Source organism: Aphelocoma coerulescens, chromosome 1A (genome assembly GCF_041296385.1).
Source record: "Aphelocoma coerulescens isolate FSJ_1873_10779 chromosome 1A, UR_Acoe_1.0, whole genome shotgun sequence".
In the NCBI taxonomy this organism is placed as follows: domain Eukaryota; kingdom Metazoa; phylum Chordata; class Aves; order Passeriformes; family Corvidae; genus Aphelocoma; species Aphelocoma coerulescens.
The window spans coordinates 73,964,028-73,985,800 of NC_091014.1; the positions used below are offsets into that span (position 1 = coordinate 73,964,028).

General features: G+C 40.3%; 1 protein-coding gene across 4 annotated transcripts in view; it reads right to left on the reverse strand.

Moving 5' to 3' along the window:
- The window catches only part of SOX5 (SRY-box transcription factor 5), a 288,474-nt gene that overhangs the window by 145,243 nt on the left and 121,458 nt on the right, over window positions 1-21,773 (reverse strand). For all 4 annotated transcript variants that reach the window (XM_069003507.1, XM_069003506.1, XM_069003505.1 and 1 more), the window contains 2 exons: window positions 15,059-15,145; window positions 999-1,171 (listed from right to left, as the gene is read on the reverse strand). In XM_069003507.1, coding sequence (XP_068859608.1) covers window positions 999-1,171; window positions 15,059-15,145 — 260 coding nt within the window. The remainder of the gene's footprint in view (window positions 1-998; window positions 1,172-15,058; window positions 15,146-21,773) is intronic.

Genomic DNA, 21,773 nt, shown 5'->3' on the forward strand with positions numbered 1-21,773 from the left:
AGGTGTGAGGCCAAAATACCATTTGTTTAAGATAAGGGCTTTAAATAATTAAAACCAGGGAAAACCAAGGCTTAAATGTCTGAAGGTATCAGCAGTGGTTTAGAAATCTTAAGACTTACTTAAGTACAATACCAACACTGAATATGACAACTATGACAGATTTCAAAGAATTTTGTGAGTTTCATAAAACTCACATAGCTGCAATTCTGTGATAAAATTTTAAACTAGGTATCTAAATATTCTCTGCTCATGGTCAAGTACAAGAGCGATTTTAATTTCTGCTAAAATCTGCACAGTGCAAATCTGTGAGCAAAGTTATGTTTTTGCCTATAATGTTGTATGTCCGTGTATGCACATTGGAACTGATCACATGTGACAACCATGCTTGCATTTCCAGTGAAGGATGTATTTGCAAGAACTGAAAATCAAACCTCTCACATGTAAAAGAAAAAAAGTCATGCTTGTTCACTGACTTTATATTATTCTCTGCTTTTTTCCCCAGCTGGCAAAACCCAACCTTTTCATTTCTCACATTACAATCCAAGAGCTGCATTTTGTTCTTTTTATACCTATTCAGTATTACTGAATTCAAACAGTTTTGGTGGGTTATTCACGAGGGCTGAATTTGCCTGTTTATTTACAGATAGTTAAAAAACCCAAACCGTATTGAAAGAGAATACAGAATCGCAGAATATTCTGAGTTGCAAGGGACTCACAAGGACCATCAAGTCCAACTCTTAAATGAATGGCTCATGCAGGGGCTGAACCCACAACCTTGGCATTATTGGCACCAGACTCTGAACAACTCCAAGATGGAGATATTGCAAATTAAATCATTCTTCTGGTATGTTTTTGTTCAAACTTTTTCACCTTGGAGAACAAATGGAAAAAATTTTGGGTGCAGAGCGACTTTTGGAGTACGAAGCCTAGAAGATAAACTGCTAGAAAAGACTGCTAGAAAATTATTTAAGTTGAAAACCACTGTAATAATCACTCACCTGTTCTTGTTGCTGCTTAGCCAGCTCCATTTGCTGGCGTTGTTTCTCGATCTGAGATGCAGCCAGCTTCTTCTGTTCATCGTGAGCTGCTAGCAGCTGTTCCCTCAAACTGGTCAGCTGATTGATCATACCCATGAGCTGCCTTTCTTTCTCAGCGAGGCTTTCTGGAGTCCCTGGGCATCATATGGTGGGGAAAAAAAAAAAGGGTAAAGGGAAGAGAGGAAATTTAGAGCAATCCAGCCTTTTTTTATTTTGCAGCTTTACTGTAAGCAAAGTTTAAGGAGAACCAAAGAGCAGCAGCAGCATATTGCAACATGCTGCACACTAAGACCTATTCCTCCACAGGAAAATGAGCCATGGAGGATAAATCTGTACACAGGCTTTGATCTGGTGTCCCCCTTCAATGTTCCTTTGCCCTTTCATCTATTTTCCACTGCCTTTTTGTCAGATTAATAAGGGGAAATAATACCACCTATTTTGAGAAAGTTTCAAGTTTTAAACACTGGGGATCAAAATCAACCCTTCCAGGTTTGTAAGACAACTATATTTATGTAAGAAACTTAGGAAAAATATACAGTTTCTGTAACTGTCAAAGCACTGATGCAGGGTGAGTATTAACATCCCTCTATAACCTGTTATATCATTTACAGCTGCACTGATTAGGATTAAATTATATAGTATTTAAATTGTTAATAACTCCTATTGCTGTTGCTGCCACCAAGGTGCACTTTTAAAGGAAACAGTCTTTTATAAACATACCAGAAAACCTGAGTTAAACACAACTCACCATCACTCTCATTTGTACTGCTTCTAGATGTTTTTCAATAGTAGAGTTCATCAGACACAGACAGAGGAGCTCACTACCTCAGTTTCATAACTGTGCTGAAAAAATTCTTTTTCTACCCAGAAGGACAGTGGTTATAAGGGACAAGAAGAAAAAATTCCAAGAAAAATCAAAAGCTATGAATCATACACTACGAAAAAAAAAAACCAAACCCCCCAAAAGAAGCACTTTTAATATATGCATTTGACTGTGAATTTAATAGACCTGAAAATATGTGTAACAGCTAATCCACAGATATCCCCAATACCACCACACCCTCTCATATGAGTCAGATCCTATGAAGACCTTTCTAAAAAGCTGTTAGGAAAGGATTAAGGCTATCAGTGTCAAAGCCTCCTCTGAAAATAGCCTGCTTTTGGGACTACCCTGCCACACAAACCTCTTTCAAACACAGGAAACATTCTTCTGCCAATGTCACCAGTGCTTTCCAAGTAAAAAAAAAAAAAAAAAAAGGGAAAAAGAAAAAAATTGGCGACTATAGCAAACATGCTCCTAGCCAACTATCAGTCAGACAGGGAAAAGAGCTACTGGTAATAGCTCATTTAGACTACCCCCCTGCCAGTGCAGGAATGTTCCCTACAGTATATTTACTACAGCTTTCTAGATTGGATTGAAATGTCTGAAATGGTGAATCATATACTGCTTGCTTTGAAAGGCTGTACCACAGCCTTTGAGGTGGCACTGGGAGGGCTCTTTGCTTGATAGTTAGCTTAATTTACATTTTTTTGGTTTTTTTTTACTTTCACTTAATTTCAATGCTATGATCCCAAGCAACATTCCATTTGCTACATCAGCTGAGTCCAAGCCCTTAAATCCATTTGCAGACAGCCATATGCAAGTGAAAAACCACAAAGAATCACCAGAAAAAATGTGACAGAAGAAATGTAACTAAATTGTTTTTTATTAGGGTTCTAGAAATTTCTGTGAAAATATTCTCACCACATAACAAAGAACTACAGCAGAATATTCTCAGATAAAGCCTCTAGAAAAACTGTGGTAGAAGCTGGAAACTTGAGAAACACACTGAAACAGAAACCATAGGACTTTAAACCTGTTCTGTTAAAAGCTGTGAGAAAGAATGGAAGCCAGTGCTAAAACACTAACACGGCTGAAGAAAACACTTCTAACTATGATTTTTACTTCCAACATTGGAGACAGTGAACTGCTACAAGTAACGCATTTGCCACCTGGCCCTGGAATTAATCAGAAGTTTCTATTGCCACTCTTCCATTCTTTTTATTTTTCACCAGGAAAAAGGGTGCAGTGTTTCCAAGTGGCATAGAAGAATTATTCTAGAAGGCAGCCCCTGCCTTGGCCTGTCCATGTGGGTTTACCGTAACACTCCTCTAATGAAAACTATCATGCACTGATACTGCCACTATAACTGAAACATCTGAAAACAAAATACTTTGTATTTATTTATTCAGCAGATATTTTATTCCTAACTTCTACTGAGGTGTGGCTGCAAACATGAGAGAGAGAGGGGGAGAAGGTCGTAGAGAAAGAAGGAATACACAGGATTGCCTCAGTCCTTGAGTTAGGGTAAGCAAAAAGAAATCACTGTCAAATACACCAACATGCATCACAGCTCCTCAGCCAGTACCAGTTCATCAGTGTATTTTGAGCTACTACAGTAGCTTTCAGTTGGGAATCAAAAAGCACTTTGTAAAGTTAAATTAATCCCCGTCTTTAAATTAATCTGAAAGGTGGAAAAATGTTTCCATATGTGTAAACTGACAGACAGAGGGATCACAGAGTTAGTTACCAACAGCAGCAGAAAAAGATGTGCTGATATCCAACCCCGTGCATCAAAGTTCTGGCTGTGCTTCCTGGGAGGGAACAGGACACTCCACGTACCACTGACCTGACCACGGCACTGGACACTGCATAGGCAGGGATCCACCTCCTGCACTGCTTCTTCAGCCTGACTGACCCACAGAGCAGCAAAAAGCTTCTGCACTAGGAGAAGAGCAGCTTTATCTGAATTCCAAGAATGAAGATGAAGTACTGCATCCAGCTCTGGGGTCCTCAGCACTGGAAATACATGGACTTGTTGAAAGAGGTACAGAGGAGGCCACAAACATGATCAGAGGGCTGGAGCACCTCTTTTATCAGAAAGGCTGAGAGAGTTTGGGCTGTTCAGCCTGGAAAAAAGAAGGTTCCAGAGGTTCCAGTACCTAAAAGGGGCTTATAAAGATGGGGACAAACTTTTTAGCAGGGCCTGCTGTGCCAGGACAAGAGGCAATGGTTTTAAACTAAAAGAGGGTCAATTTAGCTTATATATAAGGAAGAAATTGTTTACAACGAAGGTGGTAAAACACTGAAACAGGCTGCCCAGAGAGGTGGTGGATGCCCCTCCTTGTTCAAGGGCAGGTTGGACAGAGCTTTGAACAACCTGGTGTAGTGAAAGGTGTCCCTGCCCATTGCAGGGCAGTTGGACCTGATGACCTTCCAACCCAAACTATGACTCTGTGAACTAAGAGCAAGCAGGCAGTGCAATGAAGTGCCAATGCACACACCAAAATCACAGGCACACTGCAGCCATGCAGCCGGGGACAAATTGACTCAGTCTCTTCATTATTATTCAGTTTTTAAAGAAAATTTGAAATGCCCACAAGGGGTGTTTTATATCCTACCTTAATAAGTACAATGCATAATTCCTTGGGTTTATACAGCTGGAGTGGAAGTAGTCTGACAAAAGGCATTACATTCTTGCATTACATTTCTAAAGCTATTTCAGTTTGCTAATAAACCGAAAGGGAAAATTTATCAGCATCACCTTTATAAAAAAAACTTCTGATGGAGAATACTTTCTGGAAAACATGGCTTAGTAGGTACTTTATTTTCACATGACTAAGCCATCCTTCCAGTAACTGGAATAGTACTTAATGATGATTTAAATTCTTTGAGGTAATAATTCCTTGCAAAATTAGTACTTGGATACCCATACTCTCAAGTGACCTGCACAAAACCAGAGGCAAAAAAGATCAGCTATGTGGCTCTAATGAGAGATGGTGAGTTCTGTGTAGATTTTCCCTTGTCTGCCTCACACATCTATATAAGCCCCACTGATGATGAATCATAGTTTTGAGGTATCTTGCAGGTAACTGGTGGCTTGTAAATGTGTGAAAATAAAAAAAAAGGGAAGTACTTGAATCAGACGGTCTTGATAATTGTGTTAAGTGTTTGCATTTAGTTTAAGTTTGGTATTTTTTATGTTAGCCTTATTACCAACCTTTTCTATAATTACCTTCATGGAAATGGTCAACAAAAGTGCCATTTCACAGATGCCACTGCCAATCATACATCAGTTTGCATAACATAGGAAGGCCAAAGCATGATCAGTGTTATTTATTTAATGGTGAGGACAACAGGGGGGGTCACTACATGAATACAATCAGTTACAGGAATTTTTCCTAGTGTATTAAAAGTTACCATAGAGTTAAGAGCTCCAGTTATTTTTTGTACCCTTTTCTAGATGCTGTAGATTGGGGGTAAACAAGGATGGTGGACTTTTGTCATGCCATCACTATTTTCTCTCTGTTAACCTGCATGAGGTCTAAACCTGTATCATTGTGTGAAGTGTCTTGGCAGCTAAGGGATTTCCATTTCAAGAATTCTGTAGCTTACAGGGCAAAACATGTCAGTATTTTAAGCAACTAAGCCAACAACTGAATAAAGACAGTTGCTCAAATTATACTACTCGTGAATTAATGAACTATCCACATGGCTGCTAACCCTGCTAGAACTTGGGAGGGGGTGCAAATCCCCAGCCCCAGCAGCCACCTTCAGCTGCTTCCTTACTAAACTCACTTGGAGATGCTCCAAGCAGCACAGAGTTGGGAATGATTCTGGAGCTGGCCTTTACAAGTTGCAGTGCTCTCACTCCAGCCATGCAGCAGGGCTGAGAGAAAAAAAAACAAGTGTCCATTATTGCAGCATACAGCTTGACAGCAAGCTAGACCACTTCACGGAGCTATTGAGTGAGGAGCAAAAGGAGAGTGCCTTGCATCAATGACTGCCTCAAGAATTACTCTTAATTACCGTCAGATCCACAACAAACAGATATTGCACATTTTATGTTTAACAAAGCTTTTAACCACCAGGCCACCTGCCTTTCAGGAAATTGCTGTAGGTGCTCATACTGTTCTCTCTGTGCTCTATCACTGCAGTGGCAAATGTGGATTTTTCACAACTGATCAAAATAACTCGGGCAAAGAAAAGCATGAAAGTACACACTGCAGGTTGAAGCAGTGAAATGCCCAAGAAAAGATGCTTTCCAGATGCGTCAGCTTATCCTCTATTACCATGAAGAGAGAGACCCAAAAAAAACCCCCCATGTTTGTGGATGCAACACCCACAGCAGATGGCAATAAAAGAAGACTCAAATTAGTGGCATTCTGTATCGCCAAACCTAAACTTCATCTCAGATCAACACTACCCATAATAGTGTTTAAGTAGTAGAAGAAATTTACTCAAATGTGAAATAAACTATTACACATTCTTAGTTCTGATTCACAGTCTCAGACTGGCAGTGACAGTAACATTTTAATAAACATTAGAATGAAGACACCAATATGACCAAATGACACACTTAAAGTGAGAAATCGAACAGGAGAAACCTTGGCATACCCACCCAAAACAGAACCAAAGCAAAAAAAAAAGGCAGAGAAACTGCTTTTGCGATCAAAACAGTAAATACTTTATTATAATTTATTAGACAGAATGAGAATGTAAATGAGAAATTGGGAAAGTCAATATTTTCTTTAACAGACATTTTAAGCTTTTGCTGCAAGTGTTCAGGCAGTGAGAGTGTTTGCTCCCAGACAGCTTACGGATGTGTATTCCGCAGGGGCAGAGCCATGGCAAGGCTCTCCTAAATCCCTCTGCCATGTCCCCATTAAACTGCTAGGAATGGCATCAACCAGGGTGCGCGTGTGCACACTCACCCATACAGACAGTGAAATCTATCTACCGAGTCAGTTTACCATCAAAGTAATTGCGTAAATAGCTTTTGAAGTGTCAGAATCTGTCTTTCAAAGGAAAATCAAAGAAAACAATGTGCAAGTACAAAGCCTGGAAGACACAATAATATTGTATTATGTTCGTATCATTAACTGTGGTTACAAAAGAAAAAAAGCCTCCTGTACCTACAAAGTTTTCTACGGGGAAGAAAATCATTAAATGGAAGTAAGAATATTTTGAAGTACTCTGTATTCGAATAATGTTAAGATATGTAATAATAATTACAGCATGCAGTATAAAGTATTTTTTAATTTCAAAGCACTACCTAATTGGTCTTCTTAAAGACTGTTTGCAGGTAGAAAGGTAATGGCATGCATTTTGTTTTTCAAGAGCAAACTAAGGCATGAAGTTTTTAGCAACTTGCCTACAGTAATTCTGAACTCTATGCAGTGTAGGAGGTTTTATTGCTGGCCTCGATGAAGTCACCAGCAGAACTACTTCAGCAAGGCCAAGAATTTCCCCACTGACTTTTAATAGCGATACACGTTAAATAGATAATTAAGTCTGTGTTTGACCCAGTTGGAGACTAGGTAGCATTTCAGCCAAGGGGACCCTTACGAATGAACCAATTACTGATGTCATCCAACTTACCAAGCAACAGAACCATGCCACAACACAGTTTCTGTGTAACAACAGTGTGACAAGGACTGAGCTACAGCCCATAAGTGAGCTAAAGAGTGAGTCACCTCAAAGTATTTCCTGCAATGGTGTGTTTTTTCAGTAGACTCTTTGAGCTAGTGAAGGTTACAGTTTTGATACAAAAATGAAGGAGGTTTTTCAAACTGAACAGTCTATTAACTAAGCCGTCCCCAGAAAGAGTATAATCCTACTAGTCATAACTGTACCAAATCCAAAGAATAAATAAAATTATCAGTAGTTCATAAAGTAAGTATCTTTTCTAGAGGGCTTTCTTACAGTATCTTTCCTCCAGAGTATCATTCTCATCCCAGTGTCAACTATTTTTTCCCCACTCCTCTCCCCAGTTTTAACCTTGACATATTAGAAATCTAAACCCAACATTACTCTGCTCAGTAAGGAAACCAGGAAAGTAAAACAGACAGGTCACCTACTCTTCTTCTACTTTCAAGCAAACTAATCTGTGTCATGTTCTCCCTAAAAAAAATTTTTAAAATCTATTTATAACATAAATTTAAAGAGGAGTATTCCCCTTCACGCTGCTGACATCACCTGAAGTCACATATGTTAGGCAATGGGGAGCTGATGTTTCCTTCAGGAAAAGTAGTCTGATAAACAGATCTCACCGGCTGAGGTAAGTTCAGAATTTAAACTCTTCTTTCCTCTGTTTTTGAACAGAAATGTGAAATGTTTATGGCCAAGCAATGGGATTTTACTTTAAATTATGTACTTGCTGGAATGTGTTGGTGGGTGGATGTGGGTCTTTGCTTGTGAACGTGTACAAACTCCCCTGATGCTTCCCTAATCAATACTTCAGAGAGTGCTTTATTATGGACTAGAACATAGCTTTTCAGGCCACTAAATCCTGGAGCTGTCAGGGCAAAACCAGCTGAAAACTGGCATTTTTCATTAAGTATTTAAGCCAACTTTGCTACGGAATGACTGCCATCACAACTACCCACCTTGCTAAATTAAATTATTTCATCTTATTGATAGGGACTAGAGTCAGCATAATAAAAGAAAACTTTCTGACTGTTTTTTACTCAGCAAGCCACAGCCACCAGAAAAAGAAACAAGGAAAGAAAAAGTGCACAATTCAAACTGATTTGCCTGTACCTACAGATTTATGTAATGATTCTTCTCTGTTTGACAAGTAAAAATCCATTTTAGAACAGCGAGATATAAGGAAGATATTTATTTCAGCAGATGGACAGTCTTAATCTTTTATGTTTGAGTGCAAGGCTGCAGAATTAATAAAAACAAAGTATGACCAATTACCCTCTTCTGCCATTACTAGCCTCAAGAACTCATACTCTGTGGGGAAAAAAGCTCAGACGTCTGCTCTGTAACAAACCAGCACTTTGCTGTTTCGCAATGCTGGAAAGAGGCTGTCACTGAGTACTCTTTATTTGCAGTCAGGAAAAAGTTTTGGTACAGTAGACTACAAATAAAGCTTGGTATTCAGCCAGGTTAGCAACTTATTGTCAAGGTTACAAAAGGAATATACAACATTTCTATTGAGACTATTTCTCAGAGGTTACTCATTGTTTTACTGTCTAGACAAGTTAGAACTAGGCTAGGAAAATAGCATTTGCTGCTGGAATTTTATGCAGCAGTAGGAAAAAGAGTAAAAAGTGTGTGTGTCTGTACGTGTATTTGCTTTGTTTCGTTTTGACAAACTGGCAGTTGTAGCTCAGAGACATTCAGCTCTATCAGTGCATCTTTCAGGTAACTTTAGCACAGCTTTAGGACCCTTCTGTCAACCAACTCTGAACAATTTTTAAATATAGGGGTTTGGCTCCCATATGTTCCAACAAAGTCACTGGCATTTCCTACCGTAATTAGTTCAATTTTATTCTACTATCTCTATCAATAATCACATCTTAAAAATAAAATTAGAACCTGATTTTTTCTGATAAAATTAAGTACCTTTATGTACAAAAGTATAAATCCAGAACAACCTGAATTGGCTGTTTTGCCATATAATCACATTTTTAGAGGCTTTAAAAAAGATTCCTCCAACCCTCCTTCCACATATGCCACCCTCAACTAACCTCCCATTCTAGGGTCAAATAGGAGCAGCTCCATCCAGTCACAGTCTCCATCTCAGGCTTTCTTTTGGCTTGAAGAAGTTCTGCATTGGTGTGGCTCAGCTAGCACTGCCTACTTCTCTGCAGCCTGAGACTATTTCATTGTGTTGTGATCAACCGCCAAGATTTTGGCAGCTGCCAAATTTCCTCTCGAAACTTTGGATTCCCTGAGTGCAAGTGGGCAGGTTCCCATGCACCCCAGCTTTTCTGGAATATTAAAAAAAGGACTAAAGCTCAATTTGCAATTTGCTACTATTAAACCCCTCAAAAAAATAAACACAAAGAAGAAGATACTAAGTAGGTTGCAACAAATACTGAATTTATCACAGTTCAAAGCTGACAATCCAACATATCTTATCTCCTTCACTAATGACTTGCACCCTCCTTCTCTTGCCACTCCACTTACAATACTACCCACAAAAAAGTAATGCAAAATATCCACAGCTGACCCAGGTTTGCAAATGTTTTTGAACCAATAATTTACAAATGAAAAATTCACCCAGCTCCTACAAAAGTGTGCAGCTTTCACACATCTCCAGGGGATCTGTGCTGTATTAGTCAAAGGTTTAAATCCAGTGTATTCCCCATGAATAATGTTTCTCCCCTTCCCCCTCCTTCTTCCTGTCCACATCTAAATGCAGAATCCCCAGCTTCCTTGTCTTTAGTTTACAGATTATGCGATCCAAAGTGTCACTCACTGGATTACTGCACATAACCTGCGTACTACCCGAAGCTTACTTGTCTTCAACTTGTCCAGCATTACTTAAATGGAATTATCCGTCACAATCCATATACCGAATCTGCATAGCTCACTTATCTCAAGATTCTGTGTGTCACCTACTAGATTATCCGTTTTAATCCATACATTGAATCTACATAACATATGTCTTTAATTCATGGGCTCTGATGAGCTATAGTATCGCTGAATGGATTATTTCTCTTTATCCATTATTGGCAGTCCTAAAACCGTTGACTGCGTACTCTCTCATGCCCCATCTTCTGAGCATATGACCAAAATCAGAGTCTTCAGCAAACACAGCTCTATCTCACATCAAACACAGCCTAACACAATACCTGCACTGATACTTCACGGAATTTGGAACCCAGTTTCTCACACAAAACAAATGTCTGTGTTATCGTGAACCAGAGATCAGGATTGGTAGGCTAATCTCGCTTTCAATTATATCCATAAATCTGTGGTTACTCCGATACAGTCTCTGGAGTCACCTAGATTTAAGCGGATACAATGAAGAGCTGATTTTAACCGAACGACAATCCCTTTCACAGTGAGTACAGAAAACACTTCACCTGACTTGTTTACAAATTAACCCGCACAATAGAAAAGGTTTTTCAAACAACAACAACAAAAATGTATCACGTTCAGACTTGCCCAGTCTTTCTTGAGAGACTTGGGCACAATCACTGTTAACAATGCCTTCAACAGAAAACCAAGTCAGGAAGATTGGAAATGAAAGTCTGTTTAGCCTTTTGTTCTACACGCCTATTTAATATTAGCTAAGTGGGGAATATATAAAATATGCATTATTATGTCTTGACAAGTCTCAATAGAGAGATGGACAAGATTAGCTGCAAGGTTTTGTGCACACCGAGGAAGTTTTAAGAAGAGTTCTCATCATGGCTAAAGCTGCCTCACTCACCCCAGTGTGAGCAAGGCTGGACAACCCATGATGCACCTGAGGGGCCAGCACTGCTCCTGAAGCCCAGCACCAGTGAAAGAGAAGCTTCATGTTAATTTTCTATATATAGGGATGATCACTGATATTTAAGAAATAAATATTTTTTATACCTTTTCCTAGCAACACTGGAGGACAGCACCTGCATTCCCCCTACAATGCACAGCTACAAGGCAGTTACACTGACAGCAGAAAAGGGGAATGATTTTCCTTCCTGTAGACGATTGGTTTGAGACCTGAAGATCTCTCTGCTCCACTGAATCCAATAACCTGCATTATCCATGAATAATCCAGAGGCTTTTTGAGCCCTGGTTTTGAATATGATGGATATAAGTAAGTTTGAACAGGCTTCAACCAATTCAATATACAGTTTTACAGCTTCACTTTAAAATACTTCAATTTAACAGCACGTTTCGTAGGTTTTACTATACAGCGACTTGTTTTGAGCAGAGTAAAAATTCCATGGATATCAAAACAGAATTTCTTAAGAAATCTCTAGTGCCAAGCTTGTAATTTAGTCCCAGACTATTTCTCTGAACAAACACAGGTATTTGAGTCACAATTTCTACAGATATAAAAGGTTCTAGATTTTGCCCCATTTTAAGAGTATTCCCTTGCAGTACCTTTCAGTCAAGCTGTGGAATAAAACATTTTATTTCCTTTTCAATTTGTAACTGGATATATAGATCCTTCTAACTGTGATCTTGAAGTTTGCAGCTGGCTCTCTGCAGCTACTCAGTGACGGTTCTCCTGTTTTATAGGCGTGCAGATGAAGAAAGGGGGGTCTAAAGTAGCAGCCAAAGGTAACAAAGCAACTAAGAGAAACAACTGAATACAAAACATGGGAATCTCGTGACTTCTAACCATTCACCAATTCCCTTATCTTTAATAAAATATTACTGCTTTCTAACTTAAAAGAAATCATGCTAATAGAAAATAAAGTCTTCCTCTTCATCTCCCTTTCTTTTAATCTCTCCCAGAGAATAAAACTCAATGGTAGCAACACAGACTTGGGCATTAACAATATGTAGCCTAGTGCTGAGACTTTAGCACGACATACTAAAACTCCCCCAGACCTAATGAAAAACACAATGAAATTTTGAACAGTTAAATGGAAAAAACTATTCAGTGCATAAGACAGTTGGGCAATACAGCTTCTAGTGCTGTCCACATTCCAGGGTGTATTAATAATAAGACACTACTTAAGTGGGGGTTTCCAAATATCACTAATAGAGAAATGAGGAGTGGAAAAAACGCAGCTGTCAGACCAAATACAGAGAGAGAAGTTAATTAAAAAATCACAACTGGAGAACTTCATAACTATAGAAGGACAAAATCATTTGATAGCATAATATATGTGTGTTTGTACACGTGTATGTGGGTACAGAGCAGCTCAACTTGCACACCTTTCCTGCTGCCTCACTAAATATAGCTGCAATACAGCTGAGCCATTGTTTGTTGGCTGCTCATGGCTGATGGTGCCATGAAAACCACATTCCTGGGCACTAAATAATCAGCCTCCCTGACCCCCCAAGAATCTGTAAGTCAAATTCATTTACCCCCAGAGGGCAATGCTCTATTGTATCCTCCCTCCTTTCTAGCCACCTAGGAACAATGGACAATAATTGCAACTGTCACGGCAGTCAGTAGGAAAAATAAACCAGTGCCTGTTTTCACAGCTTACTGCCAAATTTGATCCAAACACCTAATAACCATGCCCCCAACCACAGAACCACAGTTGCACTAAAAAGCCTCAGATGTGAGGCTTTTGAACAGAGCTACAGAACAATAACTCGATTTGTGTTCAAAATATAAAGCTAAAAACCAAAAATTAAAGCTAAGAAAAGTCTTCTTTGAGGCTGTGCTGTTGCTCCCCATCCTTTCCCCCAGGCACGACTGAAAGGACTGTTGAGTTTCTCTCATGGTAGCATATAGCTGGCTGCTGCTGCTTTCAAGTTTAGCTTGTGAAAGGCTAAAACAGGGAGGGAGAAAAAAGATTGCCCTCCAAAAGAACAAGATCATAGGCACTGGGAACAGACCACCTTCTCACTGCACAGCACTCTTCAGAGCAGCTCTACGCAGTCCAAAGGCACTGGAGAATCACTGGGAGTCCTTCTAAAGGCTCCAGTGCATCAAGAGTTAAAGAAGCTCCATACAGTGTGCAAGATCTGCTGAAATACACTCCCAAAAGTGGGTATGAAAGATGTCTCCTCATACTTTGTCCCTGAAACATCTTAAAGATGTTTCACCAGTTCATGGCAAAGGATGATGTTATTTTAAAACTATGTGCTTTCAAAACCCAGAACTCCCAGGTAAGCCCAGTGGCTGCCCTTCCTCTTTATGACCTGTTGCTTTACACACATGGAGCAGGAATGAAGAACCCAGGGTTTGGCCCTCTGTAGTAATAATAATAATCATCATCATCATAATTACAAAAACAACAACAACAACATCATCTCAGCCTATTGGGGGCTGGAGCATTATATTCTGTTATGAAGTTATTCTACATAGGTAATGAATATATGTCTTTGAATTATAGCCTCCTAGGGAGAAGCCTGGGGAAACAAGTGGCGTATTTTCCTACTTGTGTAAGTCAGTGGAATAGCACAAACTAATGCTGGTGGCTTATCGGTGACAGGCTGGAAGGCCCGTGTAATTAAAATAACACTTTCTTTGCCTATGTACCAATCCATTAACCTGTGAGAGCACGTTGTGCTGTATGCTTTCCTGAATACTGCCCACCTCTTGTGCACACGGTCCTTAAACCTGTCAGGCACAAGGTTTGGGAGCCTGCCTGAGTGAGGATGTCTAGATCAGGGACAACATTAGTAAGCAAACATACCAAAAATAATGGAGAGAAACTAAATCCAGTTTATAAACACGAGAGAAGGGTTTAATTTTAATTTCATTCTACTTTCACATTTCCAAAACAACATTGGCTTGGATTTTGCTACTCCAGATGTACACTGATATAAATGGGAGAAGAATCAGAATCACTGTTTCTTTTCAGAGTGATAATGGCTGCTCTGAAAACTTACAATTTTTGACATGTGTATTTTGAGTGAGTTCCTCATCATACGTGCTGCAGAGGAATTATAAAAATATTAAATTACATGAAAACAAACAACTACAGGTTCCCTAAAATGACCTCAGATATATAAAAATGGGAAATATCTTGGCAAAGCAGAAGCTACTGCTGCTGGAGAGTGGTCAAATTTTGTCATTTTCCTTCTGGAGTAGGGCTTTAAAAGAACATGCTTTAGTGCACAGATGTTGTACGCTGTCTTTTAAAATCTGCACTGGCTAATTTCAGTACCTAGAGGTATCATTACACAAACTTTGCTCTTTTTATTTTTTCCTACATGCAAAAAAAGTAAACAAAAAAAAAAATCAACATCATCAAAATCTGTCCAAAAATCAACAAAATTAACAAGGAATTCAGATCACCCTCAGATTTTAGAAGCTGAGGTCTGCTATGTTCTGATATCACATATATTTGATACATGAATTTTTTTTCCCAATCCAGCAATAGGATGTGTTAGTTTATAACACAGAACGATATATGCAACAAAAGCTTAATGTAAATTCATTTACTTAGGCAATATACCATTTCACTGATTTATATTATCACAGATGGGAGTGCATACATTTCATTTAAACCCCAAATTACCATGTTTGAAGGGGAGGGGAAGAGGAGCAGACAAAGTTCCATAAAGCCAGTGGTATCTGTATATTCATTCTTAATTTCCTTTAGCACAGAAACAGCGTTACCTTTTATTTCTCCAAAGTTCCCTGATCCCATGGCAAGAAGCTTGTCTTTCCAGTCCTTTGATAGTAGCTTTTCAATACTGGGAGTTTCTGAGTGAAGGGGGGGAAAAAAAATGTAAGCAAATCAACATGACTGTCTCCACAATAGAACTCATTAAAAGTCTATCTGCTAAAAATAAGGCCAACCCTATTCTGGGCCCCAGTTCGTAATGACTTCATCAACAAACTGATAAGAGGGGAGGGAAGAGAAAAAAAAAAAAAAAAGGAACAAAAAAGAAAAAAAACTGAATGTGTTTTGTCACCTGCTGTTTCAAAACCATTAGCTTTTTCCTCTAGTGGAACAAAGCTCCGGTAATTCTGTATTACAATGGGCACATATAAACCTGCAGTTCATTGTTTTTCAATTTGGTGAACAAGTTGCTGCCTATAATGGATGCCTGTCAGTTTCTGGGTGTTAGTCTGCAGTCAAAAAATAATTATGTTGATAAAATGCGGAGTAAAGAGAGAGAGAAAGAGAGAGAGAAGCAAAGAATTAGCTCCTAAATCTGCTACATGTAATTATATCCCTCTGAGTCTTTACAATTACATCCACTTTATAATGTGTGTTTAAACATCATGTGGTGGTAAGCACACTGTGGAAAGATTTTCCGGTAACATGCGCATTATAAATAATAATAAAAAGTTGGGTATGGAAAAAAGCTTTAGAAGACTGCAAAATCCAAAGGGAGAAAAGGCATTGCTTAGAATGGAAACCCATTATTTGCTCATTTCAGATTCTATCACTTCCTTTAAAAATAAAATAAAATAAAATAAAATATATTTGTTCAGTATTTTCAGGAAAAATGCAGCAAGGGTGTGGATAGGTCTGATATTTATGTCTGCAACTCTTGTGTTCTGACCTCTTTTTGTGTAGAATTTTAATGCATAAGTAAATATAAATGCTAATAAAATTCAGAGAACATTAAACTCAATTCCAAACAATGTAATTGTATATTCTTGTCAGCATTTAGATGGGTACACAATTACAATAGCTTTCAATCCCACGATTAGCACTGCATTCAGTTAGAAAATGGAGTGTACTAAAAGATAAGTGTCCCAGTATGTGCCATCTAAATAACAATACCCACACTTATTATCTGGATCTAAGACATATACTGCTATTCTCCACATTTGTGTTTATGTGTATTTGTATTTGTTCAGGCATTTGTTTACCCCCTACCAGGAGCATAAAGGGAGTACATGTTAACTTATCAAAGGGACCGTCTGGCCTAGAGACCATACAATTATTAGCAACTGGTTAATTTTCCCCACAGTAAAAACCATTATGAGCAACCTTCATTATCTCGTTTGGCTAATTCCGCCTCCTTTCTTAAGCCCCAACTTGGAGCTCGGAGGCGCTGCGGTTCCTCGGGGCGGCTCTGCCGGCCGCGCTCTCCGCGCAAAGCCCCCGCCGCTCCCGGGGGCTGAACGAGCCCGGGCTCCTTGAACCCGCCGCCCGCAAGGCAGGATCAATGCATAGGGAACTACCGTGCCACGGGCACAGGGATGCTGTCCTGCATCTCACATCGGCCTCGCCTCTGCTCTCACACAGCTGTGCGCAGACAGACGGAAAGACAGACAGACAGACAGACATCCGAGCCGGGCACAGCCCCACGCCCGCATCTCGCCGGGAGAGCAGCGACAACCTTCGGATGCCACCGACAGCACAGGAGGGTGTTTTGTTCCGTGACATTTTTATTCACGTTGCAGCATCCCGATCTCCTCCTGTGCACCCGCGGGCACTCCCTGTGCTGATCCCCGGGCTTGCCCGAGTGAGATTTCTCTGCTAGAATCTCTAAAACTTATCTCTAAATCTCATGAAATCCTAGGGATGCGGGCGGGAGAAGCTGTCGCGCAGAGCACGGTCGTGCCGGGGCTGGCGAGCTGGAGGCGCCGCCGGACTCCGGGCACTTGCGCAGCTACTGCTGAAGTTCGTCCGTCCCCTCCAAGCACCCACGAAGAAAAACACTTTCCTCAACGTGAATAGGTCAGATAAACACCGTCACTTTTCCTTTTTTCTTTATAATTTTATTAATTTTTATAATTATTATTCCTCTGTGCTTTTCTAAAGACTCCGGAACAGCGTGCAAAACAGGCCGGAGCAAATGCGGCATTTGCGGCGGAGAGCTGTCAGTCATTAAAAGCCAACAAACCTTTGCAAAGCAGGAATGCGGCAATAGGGATACATTGTGAGCTGACAATGGGCTCCAGAGCCTCCAGGCACCAAAAGCAGCCTGCCTTACTTTTAAGTCCACTGTCAGCAAAGTCCACGACAAAGCTTTTCCCCCGCGGCTAGACAAAATATTCGCCGTGGTACGCTCGTAAAGAAACACAAGTCTTCTGTCTAACTTGCCGCCTTAAAGCTACAGTAGACGCTCGCCGGGGCTGCCAGAGCCCCGCTGAGCTGGCCGCCGGCCGCTGCCTGCCCGCATCCCCGTTTCTCTGCATCCTTGCTTGCCTCCCGGCTTCCCTGCCCGCCGGCCCCTCGCAGACGCTTGGGGAGGGGCGCCGGGACGGTCCCGGTGTCACTTTCCCGGGGGGAGTTTGAGCTCTGTCGGTGCAACCCCGAGAGCCGGAGTCCCCCGCCCGAAGACTCGTGTTACATCCCAGCAACCCGAGCCCGCCGGTGATGCCGGGAGAGCCGCGGACAAACAAGCGGGGAGTAATGAATGCGGTGGACGGCCATGTATCAATGACTGAATTTCTGCGAGAACGGTAAAGATCTCAGTAGGAAATCATGATTAGAGATGTGAAAGGCCAAATGGCAAAATCCCAATAGTAACAATGCATCTGTTCATTAATGTGTGAATATGAGTAATATGAAAATTTAACACAATTATAAGCCCCCTCAGCAATCCTGATGGCATAAAATAGATTGTGGTGATCTAATCAGTGCTTCCCCTGTTGAAATACTGTATGTTAACTATTCAAAATAATATTATATAGATATTTTTTCCTTTAAAAAACCCCAAGCAATCATATTAAATTGATGTCCGAACTTGGTTTCAAACCTCTCTAGATTTGAACTGCCATTTTTACAGAAGACACTTCAACAGAATTTTGATACAGGACCAGCAAATAATCATCCTTCTGCTAATACTTAAGAAGAACTTTAATTCCAAAAGACAATAGCTTCCCTACCCCTATATCTTTATGGAGCTAAACAGCTAGATTAGATTACAGCTTGTCTAATTCTATTATATACCATGTTAACATATTGTACTTACATAAAATATGTTATTCATATACTCAACCTATCACATTTCAGTAACTGTTTGTGAAATACCTTATGCACCATATCTTGGAAAGAAACATTTATTATGTCATTTATGTACCCCATTAAAAAAAGATTTGAAATTTACATATCTTAAATAAAAATAACTGTTTAAAAAGTTACGACAGTAGAGGTTCCATGAATTATACAGAAACAAAGTCATCCTTTGTTCAGCTTTTTTCAGACTTCATTCGGAAGATGATGCTGTCAAATTAAGGGAAGAAATAAATGGTGTATCTTGTTTGCAATGCAGGTATTCTCTGGATTCATTGGAAAGTCAGTAAAACTAATGTGCAGCTTGAAACCGGGAAAGATGGCCTGCACACAGGAACTGCTATTCCTAATCCCTACTCTAACCATTTCTCTCCTCTTGGATTCCCCAAAACCACGTTTTTTTACATGCAAAATCGGAGCTATATAGTGACAGATTTTGGATGTGCATCAGGACAGCTATGTATTCCAATAATCTGTATTTCCAAAAAGCTACACATGTTGTTCTGAATATGGTGATGATTCACAATGCCTCCTAATTCAATCTTTGAGAAGACCCCAGAATTACCCCCTTTCCTTTTTTCAAGCCCCACTTGAGCTAAGAATCCCCCCCAATACCTACTTGCAGTGTAGATCCTATGGCACATAGTAAACCAATCCCAAGTCACAGCACAGTATGAATACATCTACAAGACTTGTTCACAGGTTGTTTGTGAACAGTAATTTCATTAATGTTTGGGAAACATTTTTGTCCCAGACACACTATGAGACATGTTACATGTTGTTGCAGAAGAGGATTATGGATAGGGCACCAAAGAGAAGGATTGAGATGGAAAGAAGAACAGGAATCATTAAGTAAACACTGGCCAAGAGGCGCCTGACTGAATCAATAAAGATACAAATTAATCCACAAAAATGATTTCTGCTGTGTCTATTCAACACATTTATCAGTCATTAGCTCTTTCTAGAGATATTTACAGCACATTTTGTTTTTCTTCTTTCACCCCTGCCTCTGTTGCTTACATATGCTTCTCCGCATCACTGCGTATGGCAGTGCCCACTGGTGAATGCCTCCGCCTGTGCCAGCAGCTCCCTGGCTCCTCGGTGTCCCCTGGTCCCGCCACCCTCCCTCTGTGCCAAGCACCATCCAGACTGACTCCCTCATCCACAACAATGAGACTTGGAGACTGATGCCAGCAGCCAGTAATTCTCATGCAGGCCTTCAGCACATGGAATGAAACCACTTTCCTTGGAGTTGTGAGAGTCCTGTGTTCACTGCTCTGATCTGCAGGTATGGATGCATCTGTACACCCACTGAATTGCTCTTACACAACTGGAAAGGAAATAATCTCCAGAAATTAACATTAAATGTCTTTTAAATCTAATTTTTGGTATGCTAACAAGCATGTCACTGTCCCTCTACTCCTGCATTTGATATTTAAATACAGCTTCACTGACTTATCTGCTTAAAAGCCCTAAAGTTTTCACACTGGGAAGGGAGCGGTTTGTATCCAGGAAATGGATGAGGATACAAAGCCATAGTAAGAAGGAGGCACCATTTTTATCACTGTCTGCTAGATTTCTATTGAATGTAGTCTACTTCCAGAAGTTCATTTTTTTCAGGCATTGTAACTCCCCTTTGGGAGTGGACCTAATCCTACTCTCAATTCAGTGGCAGCACAGATGCACATGTACCTGGACCTGCCTCGGCAGCCTTCCAAACACACAGTCCCACAGCACAGCACTCCCTTCAGGCCTAGCCTCTCCAGTAGCTCTTTTCAATCCCTGCTCCAGGGTCACAGTCCTAGAAATCCACTTATACAAGCTTAGAATGGTGTTCAGTGCCAAATCTCTATTACCTCTCTCTGTTCCTGCTGATTATTTACTGAAAGCAAACTTTGGTCTCATGCAGCTGCCTGCTTCCAGAGAAAGGCATGCAATTCCAACATGCTGTAACAAGGTGAGGAATGGGAGCTCTCCACATGAGGCATGACCGAAAGAGCCATATTTGAAGAGGAAATGGGAGAGAAAGCTCTGATGTTATACAGAGACAACTATGATCAAAGTGTAAGAGGCTGATGTAAGTTGACTACAAGTTAAGAGGGAAAGTGCGAGTCCTGGAGCCTCCCACTTGCATGGTGTCTGGATGTCCAAGGATGGGTGCCCTCCCAAGGAGATGCCCAAAGGGTTCCCTCCTCTGTAACTACAGTGAACAGATCTTGCCCTGGGTTGAAAGAGAGATACTTCTCAGAAAAAAGTAAAAGAAAGATGTTTGGTCTCGGCAAGGATGATGACATGAAGTGTAGCAAGAACAGAGAAAAGCCAAGAGTTGCTCAATGCCCAGCCAGACCACCAAACATTTCCTGCCAACACGTGTTATTCCTAGAGGAAGGAGTATTTGGTCGGCACAAATTATCATGAATGAACTTCAACATTAGCTGATACACCTTCCACTTCTGGCAAGCACCTTCCTTTGTATTAAGAAAGCACTGGCAAACACTGACTGGCACCCATTATTCACTTTTTCCTTCTGCTATGGTCATAAATATGTTCCACCTGTCAGTCACAGTTCCACTCAGCGTTCCTACAACCCTCACCTATCAATATGTCACCCCACTGGCACTGTGTTCTCTGTTCATGAACCAAAACAAATCCTCTCTGGTCTAAATCAGGAAATGAGATCAAGGGCAGATTTCCACTCTTCCTTTAAAAGAGCAGACAAACATGTAGATAGAAGAAATTTATCTTTTTACGCCCCCATATTTTATTAAGAAGCTCTTACCTATACAAAATCAGAAACAATTTTCATAGCAAGGAAAATAAAGCAACTATTATGAAGAAATGGCTGGTATCAGCAGGTTACATAGACATGCAGCATCTGCATACACATATGGTTCTCCATCAACAGAATCATGCTTTTAGGGAACTACTTGCAGCTAGGCAAGACACTATGAATCATGAGCAGGCACAACACAGAATGTATTTAAATTTGGAAATCAAAGACCACAAAACATACATTTTTCTCTTGCCTTCCAGGAAGTACTGCAATTTTTCACCAGTCTAAAAGCAGTTTAAACTTTTGGAGCAGACACTAGGAAACACCTCTATAAATGTAAATATTGCTCAAATGTAGGACGTGGTTGCTCAGGCGTGATAAGCAAAAATGTGGTGCTGACTACAATACTACCTGGGGCTTCTCTGACTGGACAGTGAAGAAAGGAAGAAGAAAGTGGTGTACTGTTGGGTTCTGTGGGTTTGGGGTTTTTTTTTATACACAAAATGTTTTTTAGTCTTTGGGCACAAACTCACAGAGCTGAACCAAACATTCAAGTTACAATATTAGGAAGCTGTGGTGCTCTGGCCAGCGCATCACAGTATGACTCTTACTGCACCACTCCATCACAACCACTGTGC